At 55.0% G+C, this 10,979-nt stretch overlaps 1 protein-coding gene across 1 annotated transcript in view; it reads right to left on the bottom strand.

Annotated features, from left to right (window-relative positions):
* Positions 1–387: 387 nt before the first annotated feature.
* Positions 388–10,979, bottom strand: part of GDF6 (growth differentiation factor 6) — a 16,341-nt gene continuing 5,749 nt past the window's right edge. Inside the window, exon 2 of the mRNA XM_007454424.1 lies at positions 388–1,594. Coding sequence (XP_007454486.1) covers positions 633–1,594 — 962 coding nt within the window. The 3' untranslated portion in view covers positions 388–632. The remainder of the gene's footprint in view (positions 1,595–10,979) is intronic.

Here is a 10,979-nt window from a genome sequence, read left to right as displayed (position 1 = left end):
ATGCGGGCAGAGGCCAGGGCAGAGCTGGGTATACAATCAAGCGGGAAAAGGCCCGCTTGGGCCCACCTCTTGCAAAGCTCTTCTAAAGACAGGACCCCTCCTGGCTTTCCTATTTCTCTACCTTAACACTTTCTGTTGGGGGGAAGGGCGAGGGGACAAGGCACAGGCTACGACATGGCCAGAAAGACCCCACCTTCTTTACACAGGTAGCAAACAATCAGACCGAGATGTGGTCAAAGGTGATTCTTCCCCCCAGTTTCCCTTCTTAAACTATTAATCTTTCAATCCTTGGAGCAGTTGAGAACCAGGTATGCGTCTCCCCTGCCCTCACCTCCCATCAAAACCTGGGAGACACACAAGGAAATCCAAAGCCACAATAATAAAGACAAAAACTAAAGAAATCCTCCTTGGCTTGTTTTTCCAGGGTGGCCGGGCAAGGTGTGAAAATCCGTCTCTCCCTCTGGGCTGGCAGGTGGAAGGTTCTGGAAAGGCGGAACTCCCTGGTCTCCCACCCGGCTGAAAGCCCAGGCTGTTGCCCCACTCTCTGCCTCGTCCAAGGCTAGCTCCTCCTCCGCCCCTCTGCAGTCAGGCCTCCCAAGCGGTCCCGGGCCAAGGCGGCAGGGAAGGCGCCGCTACCTGCAGCCGCAGGACTCCACCACCATGTCCTCGTACTGCTTGTAGACCACGTTATTGCCCGCGTCGATGTACAGGATGCTGATGGGAGTCAGTTTGGTGGGCACGCAGCAGCTGGGCGGGGTAGAGCCGGGGTCCATGGAGTTCATCAGCGTCTGGATGATGGCGTGGTTGGTGGGCTCCAAGTGCGAGCGCAACGGGAAGTCGCACACGCCTTCGCAGTGGTAGGCCTCGTACTCCAGGGGCGCGATAATCCAGTCGTCCCAGCCCAGCTCCTTGAAGTTCACGTGCAGGGGCTTCTTGCTGCAGCGCAGCCTCGACTTCTTGCCGTGCCGCTTGCCGTGGCGGCTGGCGAAGGCTGTGCGCCGCCGGCGGCGGCCGGGCGAGGGCAGCCAAGACCCGGCGCCTGGGCTGCCCGACGGCGGCGGCCACGACCCCTCGGCGCCCGCGCCCGGGCCCGGAACCTCGGCCGAGCCCAGCTGCTCGCGCATCTCAGCGAACAGGTTCTTGCGCTGGGATCGGGTGAACACCACGAGCAGGGCGCGCTCCTGGGGGGTCCGCACCCTCCGGCCGAAGCCCAGACTCCGCAGGTCCGGGGGCGGTGGCTGCTGGAGCCCCGGCGCGCGCGCCTCGGCCTCGCCGGCTCCCTGCTCGCCCCACGCGACCCGCAGCTCCAAGCACAGCTGCTCCCAGGCTTGGTGGCGCAGGCCCTGCCACACGTCGAAGACTTCCCAGCCGGCCCGGGGCGCCCCCTGCGGGTCCAGGGTCCGCGCGTCCAGCAGCAGGGGCGACAGGCAGGGGAAGAGCTGCACTTGGAGCGGCCCGGCCGGCGGCCCCCAGGGCGCTGCGGGCGCCTGGCGAAAGAGCCGCAGCTCCGCGCCCACCAGCTCTTCTTTGTCTGAGAGCGTGGACACATCAAACAAATACTTCTGTCTCCGGAGAGGAGTGTGCGAGAGATCGTCTGCGAGATAAAAAATAATTACAGTCAGTTTCACTTAAGAGGGAGATCAGCCCGGTGCTCTGCGGCCGCCCCTGGGAGGAAAAGGGCGGGGAGGGAACGGGACAGGCCGGTAGAGGTCCAGCTCGGCCCGCCCGGGGCTGACCACCCCGCCTCCCCGCCCGGCGGTGCGCGGCAAAGAAGAGGAGGGCACCAGGGCGGCCCCCTCCTCCCCTTCAGCCCGGGACTCCCTGGGCGGAAGTCGGTGGCTGCTGAAGTGGCGGCCGCAGCGGCGGCCTCCCGGGTTTTCCCCCAGGAGCCTATGTAACCACTAATGTGCCCTTTGTGGTCGCAGCCCGGCCCGCATTCCCCCAGACCTCCTCTCGGCTGGCTCATTCTCATCATTCACGTCTCGGTTCAAATGTCACCTCCTCGGAAAGGCCATGCTCGACCACCCTGATCTAAAGTAGCCTCCCTCGGTCACTATCACGGGACCCTGGTTTATTATCTTCACGGCACTTAGCCCTATCTACAGTGACCTCGTTTATATTTGTCTCCTTAGTGGTCTGTCTTTCCCAGCATAAGCCCGCCCCTCTCCAACAGCCCATAGGAGCTAGGACCCTGTCCTGTCTATCTGGCTCACGGCAACGGCTACAGGCCTGCTCGACCGACCCCTTAGGATACACGCTGGTCAGTAAGTGGGAAACATCTACGGCCGTCATTCTCAGTCTACCACCTAGAGAATTTTGAAATTACCAGCGCCAGGGTATGCTTCAGCCAACTGAATCAATATCTGAGGACAGGGCCTGGATATTGGACTTTTGTTGAGGTTTGTTAGCTTTGGTTTTTTTAAGCTCCAAGTTGATTTGAAGGTGCAGCCCTAGTTGAGACCCACAGGTCTGGGAGAAGATGCCGCCCAGCAGGCAGTTCTGCTGATGCGTTTAGGCCCAGGACAAAGTTGACACAATGAGGAGCTGCAATGTGATTTCTTTCTTTTTAAAATTCATCAGCCACCTAACAAACAAAAGAGCAGGGAGGCTTTCAGAAGTCTGCAGAGGGGCAAATTAACCAACACAAACACAAGGCATCTATCCATTGAGAAGATCCTGCAGCCAATGAGAAATAAATATAGCAGTAAGGAGAAAACCTGAGACACACACACACACACACACACACACACACACACACACACACACACATATACACACTGACATTCTCCCCTCCCCCACCCACCCAATCTGAAATCTTGCTTTGCAACTAACCCTGAAGAAAAAATTTTTGGTTACCACTGAGAGAAAGAATGGGGACACATGGAGGGGGAACAATAACAGGCTTTTAAATCCAAGGCAAATTCTTGGGGACACAGGCAAAACTGGACTGGACTTCTTTTTTGACACATTTGTGCATGAAGCCAACCCCACTTCAGTGTGCAAGGCGGAAAGCTAACCAGATTTTCTTGGGCTGCCTTCTCATAAAATATTTACAACCCAGCAAATACAAAAATCCCCAAAGCCCCTAGCTTTCCCCAGAAGCTAGTAAAGTTTGGGTAGATTTCAATAGTAAAAGTGTCACCGGGTCCCAGGTCCGACCCTCACTGCCTGTCCAGATGTAGCCCCAGGGCACTGGATCTGGAGCCTCAGCCACACCCAGTTCCCAGTCTGGGCTGACCGCCGGGCGGCTGCCTCACTCTAACACACAAGTCCCGACCTGAGACGGAGCTGTGGGAAGGGTTAGAGAGGTGAAAAGGGAAAAGCGGCTGGAGGCAGTTGATTTATGGAAGCCAAGACCTTCAAACCGACCAGGGCACATTAAAATCAGTGGGAATTCAGCACACTTTCTTCTCCTCCTTTAAAGAAACCTGTGTCTGACAACATTCAACCACCACCCAGATCTCTGGACCTATTGCCTGAGGCTTCACTTTCCTGCCTCTCATATTTCTCTCCCCCCAAAACTGAGGATGTGGTGAGAGGGACAAACCTAAGGCACTTGCTGCACCAGCTAAATGTCATGAGGGCTGACATATTTTTCATCTTTTATCCATGAGCACAGATCAGTTCTGCAAGGTAGGTACTAATATTGTCCCCATTTTACAGATAGGAAAACCAAGGCTTGGAGAAAATAATTACCAAAGTCTCACAACTAATAAATGGTGGTATTGGGACCCAAACCTAGGTCCGTTTAATTTCAGAGTTGGAGCATTTAGCCTGTAAGCCCCATTGCCTGTCCACTAGAGTCCAGGTCCTGGAGCTGAGGCAACCAGGAGTGACCAGGGTACAAGGGATGGAGGATACAGTCCCAACTGTATTTTCAGGGCTTGCTAGGAATAAAACCTGGGCTCCTTTAGGAAATCATTTCTATCTCTGCTTATACAACTCTTGAGACAGTTTGTCACTGGTTGGAGAGCATTAGGCAGGTGTAAAGGATGATTTATTTATTTCTCTCTCATGCAACACGGAGAAATCAGCCTACTTTTGTTTTCATTCTTTTTTTTAAAGTGTGGGCTAATAAATGGTCTGCACAGCTCAGTCACATTTCTCTAGTCCTCGAGAGTGGTCAAAACAGAGGAAAGCATCTGTAAAAAGAGGGCTCCACTGGTTCTGCAGCCTTGGGATTTCGCATGATTTTTCTAGCAAGATCAGCCTGCTCCTACTCTTTCCAGGGCTCGGGGGAAAAAGTGCAAATGATGCTTCAGCCTGTCTCCTGCTCTCTTTTCTTCCCATGCCGGCTCCATTCCACAGTTCGAGGGGTCTTACCTGCGTGGATGTGGACACCCTTGCCCACAGCTCCAAGCTTCCCAGGCGACAGGGGCACACATCAGCGATGTGACACACCCTTAAGAGGACAGACCCAAAGAAGAAGCTGCCCAGGCCCTGGAAGTGGGCTCAGGGCTATTTGAGCAAGAACTCTGTGGCTCAGGTACCAGACTAGAGCAGTAGCTCGCAAAACCAGTGAACCTTCAGTGGTCCCTAAATCTGTATCATCAGCATTACACAGGAACTTGTTAGAAATGCAAGTTATCTTGGGCCCCAGAGGTTTGTAGCAGGGCCCAGAATTTGCATTTCTCCTCAGTTCCCAGGAGATGTTGATTCTGCTGGTTGGGGACCCCACTATAAGAACCACGAATCTAGATAAGCACATTTCATTGACTTTTCAGGTTCCCCACCAAGTGGGGAGGGCACCATGGGAGGTGGGAACAAAACAGGGCCCTAGGGCCCCAAAGCACTGGGCCCAAGACAGGATCTAAGGCAATGCTCACCAGAACCAAGTCCCTATTGCTCCCTGTTCCTTCCGGCCCCTCACAGCCACCTCCACATTTTTTCACTCTTTCAGCCACATGTACTCTCACTGGGTCTCCAGAACCTCTAACGCATGAGTGTGGCTGCTCTGTGCAGCTCCCCTACAGACCACATTCTCCACCTGTCTGGACCTGCTCTGGAGGCATGCATCACAGAAATAGCCCAGAGGAGGCATCCAACCTGGGGAGTGCACACACCACCCACTGTGACCCTGCAGACACTTTGCCTGCTGACCTGGCATCACAAGGCCTGGCCCTGCTGCCATGGCCACCTGTGGGTAGGAAGCCAGTCCTTCACACCTTCTCCCACAAGCCTCCTCTCCCATTAAGTCCTGTATAGAGGAGCGCTGATGTCATCAAGTGACACTCTCTCCCGTCCTCTTGCCTAGAAACAGGTGGTTTTCATTTCAGAATCTGTTGGTGGCACCTTCTTACATCCTGGATGTCAATCTTATGCTTCAGGCCTTTAAACTGAAATCGACCAGTAATAAAGCATGAGAGCTATCTTTTTTGCTTTTTATCTGTATCAACCTGGTCTGTTACAGCTTGGCTTACACCCAGGTTAATTCAGGGTTTGCTGAGTATTAGACATAGCGACCCGCTGGATTTGTGCTTATCAGCTTGCTCTGGTGGGTGGGCAGAGGAAGGAGGGACGGAGAGAAGAAAACAAACCACCTTCATATTTGAAGAAAATTCTTCATAAATAGGTCAGCCTTTTTTGAGTTAAGGGCAAGTCGGTTAAAGGTTAGGAGCACCTCAAACATATTCATTTGGTGTGGAATTGCTTAAAAAATAAAATAAAAATTTAAAAGGAAAGCAAATAAGGGAACGAGAACGAATCACTTCAACGTAGGGACTAACACGCCCATTTTAAATGAGGAAACTGGCTTAGAAAGCTACGTGGCTGGAGGAAGCTAAGAAGCAAACACCAGATTGTAAAGAAAAGGATGCCCGCGGCGCCTAAGTCCGGACACCCCGGGAACCGCGCCCCGGGAAGGCGACGTAAGGGTTACGGTTGCTCAGGGGCAGGACCCGAGCCTCGCCGCCCACACGCGCTCCTACAGCTGGGGGCGGCTCCCCCGCGCGCCCCTGCAGATGGCTTCCGAAAACCCGAATCGTCCTTCGGTTTGGGGCGGAAAGGCCGCGCACTGCATTTTCCCCAAGACGTCTTGAGATACGTACGCAGCTTGAGGTCCCTCTTGAGGGTCCTGGTTGAATTGTGTGTCACTCGCTGGCCCCGAGGGCTCCCCCGAGCTCCAGCTCGCCCGACCCCCAAGGCCCTTCGCGCCCAGACCCTGGGGTCCCCAACGCTGCTAAGCGCGTGTTCCGCTCGCGTTCTCTGAATTCGCCGTGCCCTGAGCGGCCACTCGTGGGCGCCTGGCCGGGCCCCCCACGCTTCCACCCGCCGCCCCACCACGCGTCCCGCCGCACGTACTCCGAAGGCACATCCTCCAGCGAAGGGCTGCGGCTCAGAAAGCCGAGATGAAACGGGGCTCTCCCACCCCTACTCCCCTAGGTGGGGATGGAGGAGGGGCGTATAATCACCCGTCTTCGCAAAGGACACTCCAGATGTCTGCAGCTCAGCCTTTCCCCCATCCTCAAAAGCATCCCTGAATGCTTCTGGGCGTGCTTTCGTGCTGGGCTCAGGGTTTGGGTGGCCTCCGTCCGTGAATCCTCACCGAGAGCGTCCGAGGCCCGTCGTACTGTTACACTCTTTTATAGGTGACGGAGCGGGCTCCAAGAGGCGTCTTCACTTGCCCAATGACTTGCAGCTTGGCAGGGACACTATTTGAAGGTCTTTATTCCAACCGAGGCCGTCAGACCTGAGGCCACGCCCCTCCTACAGGGTTCTCTTTTGGCGGTGGAGCAAAGAGGGAGGGAGGACACCAGACACACATCCATCACCAACGCCGTCAACACAAAGGGAGCTGGGTTCTGCCAGGAATTCTTTTTTCCTTTACTGGAAGTAAGAAGACCTCCAAGCAGGGAATTAATTCATAGCTAGGTTTGGAGTCACTTCTTCCCAGGTCCCTCAGCCCTGAGGGTGCCCTGAGGTGCCACAAAGTCCACAAGTTGGAAATAGAGTCAGGTGTACTGGGTGAGTAAAAATGAGCCACCAGCCCTGTCTCCTCTGAGGTATGAAGGTCTCTGAGTAATTTGTGCTCCAACTATGACCCTCTTCTGGGACAGTGATCTGCTGGGCATCCCCCTGAGGTGCAGAATCAGGACACCACCCACACAATTCACCCTTTCTGGGGTGTTTTTGCTGACATCCAGTATGATCATAACAGCAAACACTGGGGTAAGTCCTTACTATGTGCTGGGCATGATCTAAATTCTAAACTTATAATAAGTCATTTAAGCTTCAAAACGACCTATGGAAAAAAGAAAAGATATCATTATTATGTTACGGATCACAAAACTAAAACACAGAGAGCTCAAGGTAACTTGTCCAAGATAGAGGTAGATGCAACAGTCTGGTTCCAGTATCTGTGCCACCACCCTGGACATCCCAGACCCTGATCTCTGTGTCTGGTGGAAACCCTGAGAAGGCTCCAGTTCTTTCATGCTGCCTATGAATTTGGGGAGGGCATCAATCCCTGATCTCCAAGTGCCAATCACTTCCTAATCAGCAGAATTGAAGGGATGCCAACAACTGGACTTTTGAAGGAGAACTTCCAAGGAAACAATTTTCTCATCTGCAAAATGAGAATATAAGGCCAGCTCAAAGTCACTGAGGGAAGGGTGGCAAGTGAGATAGAGTAGGAAAGACATCTGAAGATGTGTGCAAATGTTAGCCACTACTGACAACATGGAATGAGCATAGGAATCCTGAGTGTGAGAGGCATAGATTTGAGTCCTGCCCTGTAACTTATTGGCTGGGTGGCCTTGGATGGACTGGGTCACATAATCTTTTCCAGCCTCATATACCTCATCTGGAAAATGGGAGAATGACCCCCACTTCGCAGAGTCATTGCAATGATCAGAGTCGAGGCAACCAGAGCAGGCTGTGCATGACAGACAGAAGCATCCAGTGAACGCAGCCGATATGACTGTAACTACCTACGGCCATGTAGGGAGCCAGGTAGGGGGAAGATACACCTGTCCTCCTCTTGGCCTCCTTTGAGGAGATGCAATCCAGTTCTTTCCACAGGATTTGCAGAAGTGAGTGCAGGAAAGGTGCTGGGCAGAGGGGTTAAGAGAGAAGCAAGGGCTTCCAGCAAAGGGCCAGGCCCATAGGGGTTTCAGCTTCACCCCCATCACCTTGCTCCTTCTCATTCCCCAGGCCTTAACCACTGCTCTGGTACCTCCCACGATGCCAAGTCAACAAAAGACCTCCAGCCAGAACCCCGGCAAGGACAGGGTCCCTCCTCTGGGGTTAGCCCATATGCGAACCCCTTTGGCTCCTGGCAGCCGCAGCCCCGAGAGGCCTGGTGGCTGATCTCCTGCCCCACCTGTCCCACTTCTCCACTGGCACCCCCGTGGGCAGGAACTGTCCACGGAGCCGTTGTGGGGTGCGGGGGGGGTTCCTCATGTTTTTCAGCCTGCAGGTTGGAGGACAGCAGGGTGGTAGCAGTGAATGACCCCTCGGGCTGCAGTGTCATCAGGGGCGGCGGCACCGCAGTCCCACAGAAGCCTCTCCCACCGTACAGTCACTGCCCCACTTCTTTCCAGGTCTCTTGGCTTCCCCAGTGTTTGCCTCAATAGCTTGTCCTGAATTTCCCAGCTTCTTTCCTCCTTTCAAAGACCAGAAAGGCCCGAGGGAAGTCCTCCACAGAGGACTTTTCCACCCTCTTTCCAAAGCCTGGCGGATCCCTACCTTCCTCCCTGTCTCAAGCCTGGGCTTGTGAACCACACAGAATTCATCGAGTCTGGTGGCCTGCCTGGATCCCACAGAGAAACCTCAAAGTTCCCACAGCAAGTTCTGACTCAGCCAGCGGCAAACCAGTGAGGCTCGGAAGGGGAGAGAAGGGGAACCCCGATTTCCACCCGACTGGGAACAACTCCACGCTCCTAGGGAGCCGCAGCACAGCCTTCAGTAACGCAGCTCTCTGGCAGGAGAGGGGCCAGCCCTCTACTCTGAGCTCTGGGCGCTGGGCACCCCCAGCAGGAGTCCGAAGGCACCTCCAAGAGACTCCTTTTGTCTTTCTAGGACGAAACAGATTCATTTACAAAGCAGTTTCCACGCACTTGGTGCGAACTCTCATGGCCTCTCAGGGGCTTAAGAGCCAGAGATGCAAAGCCCAGATCAAGCATCCCACCCTGGGCTCTTGACCACAGTGGCCCAAATCTTAATTTGACACCACTGCAGATGAAATCCAAATAGGAGCCGGTGACACCCCTCACGCTGGAGCCTCTCTCCCCACCTTTCCGCTGCAGCCAAGCAGCCTTTGCCTGGCATCCTTGGCTGCGGCATCCCCGCAGGTTGCTGCCTTCTCTTGGAACCTCTGGAGCAGGGCCCAGACCTGGTTGATTTACCCGAGGTCGCCCTCCCTGCAATGTCGACCTGTAGGGTCACCTGGGAGCCCAGGGGAGCAACCCAGGCCCAGCGGGGAGGGTATCACAGCCCTGAAACCGCCCTTTGGGCTAGAACATGATCGCAGCCTTTTGACTTGAGAGCTTGGAGATGAAAAGGTTCCCATTTTATGTTGTTTCCCCTCCCCGACCAGTTCTGAGGTTGCAGGTGGGGAGACGGGCTCAGACTGGCGTGTGGTCAGGATATTGGACCCTCGGTGTCAAGGGGTCCTGCGCAGGAGAAACCTCAGTGATGTGTTCTTTTAAAGTGCTGGGCCGGACGCAGCTTCTGAGGAAGGGATCGCGGCAACTCAGCTCCACCGTGTTCACCTCGGGCTGACTCCCGAAATAACGTCCTAGCAAAATGAGATTCGTGGTGGTAGCTATGGGCCGTAGTCTAGCATCGTTCAATTTCCCTCCCCACTGGGCGTGGGAGAGGCGGTCAGCTGGGAAGTGGGATCGGAACTGGACCAACTTGCCAGGAAGCCAGATTTGCAAAACAGGCGCACGGGTTCTCTTCGGTTCCTACGTTATGTAGGGGGTAAGGGGGACGGGTAAACCAGCCCTGACCGACCCCAAAGCCAACCCTCTGCTCTTGCTTTCCGCTCCGCTCCCGCCGCCAGACCCGCGCCAGCCCGGGCCAGAGGCCCGCCCTCCTTCTGCACTGCAAGCCCACTATAGGGTCCCTAAACCCTGCCCCGCCCCCAGGCGCCCGGGCCGCTCGCTGCGCAGCGCGCGCCTCTCTGCTAACGCTGGTCAGCGCCGCCCGCCCACTCCCAGCGCACCCAACCCTCGGCCCCCAGCAGCGTTAATGGACTGTCCTGGAGGGCAAGGAACAGCAACCCTGGAACCCATTAGGCCGACGAGGACCTATTTAATTCCTGTAAACAGGAGACACCATTTAACCGACATTGAGCTTAAAAATAAACAGCCAGGCTTTAAGGGCGGGGGATGGGGGCTTGAGGGAGGTGGTAGATGCCAAGCAAAGAAGTGGCGCTGTGGATCCACATTCCTGTTTGCCACACCTCGAGGCCTCGGTTCGGAGCCCTTCCCGGGTCCAGAGAGCATCGCTTGACCAGGGTTATTCCCTACTCTAAGAGTTATCGAACTACTGTCCTTCACTTTACTCAAAAGTCCCCAGGGATTATTGTGAATTTGCTCTGGGTCGTTTGGTGCAAACAGAAGTTCTGGCAGGAAACGAAAGTTTTCGTTCTGCCCTATTTCTAGCAAACCATCTTTCCCCCACGTCTCTGTTCAGTTCCCTTCTCCCTCTCCCCACGCCGCCCCAGAAAGACGTCACCAATTTCAAGGAGGTGAGCCGCCAGAACCCCGAGAACTCCAGCTGGGAAAAAGCGAGTTGCACTAGGGCCTCCATCAATGCAACGCTCTGCGTTCCCCGCGGGTCCAGGAGACACGCATCCCCTCTGGTCGTAAGGGGGAGGTTTCAGGTCTTGATTCAGTTTGCGCGGGAAGGGATTCCCAAGGCCTGTCGTGGGTTGTGGCTTAGGTAATTTTTTTTTTTTTTTTTTTTTGCGGTACACGGGCCTCTCACTGTTGTGGCCTCTCCCGTTGCGGAGCACAGGCTTCGGACGCGCAGGC

This window comes from Lipotes vexillifer, unplaced genomic scaffold (genome assembly GCF_000442215.2).
Source record: "Lipotes vexillifer unplaced genomic scaffold, Lipotes_vexillifer_v1.1 scaffold457, whole genome shotgun sequence".
NCBI classification, from domain to species: Eukaryota; Metazoa; Chordata; class Mammalia; order Artiodactyla; family Lipotidae; genus Lipotes; species Lipotes vexillifer.
The sequence above is the reverse complement of the archived record's forward strand: the minus strand, read 5'-3'. Positions and strand labels throughout refer to the sequence as shown.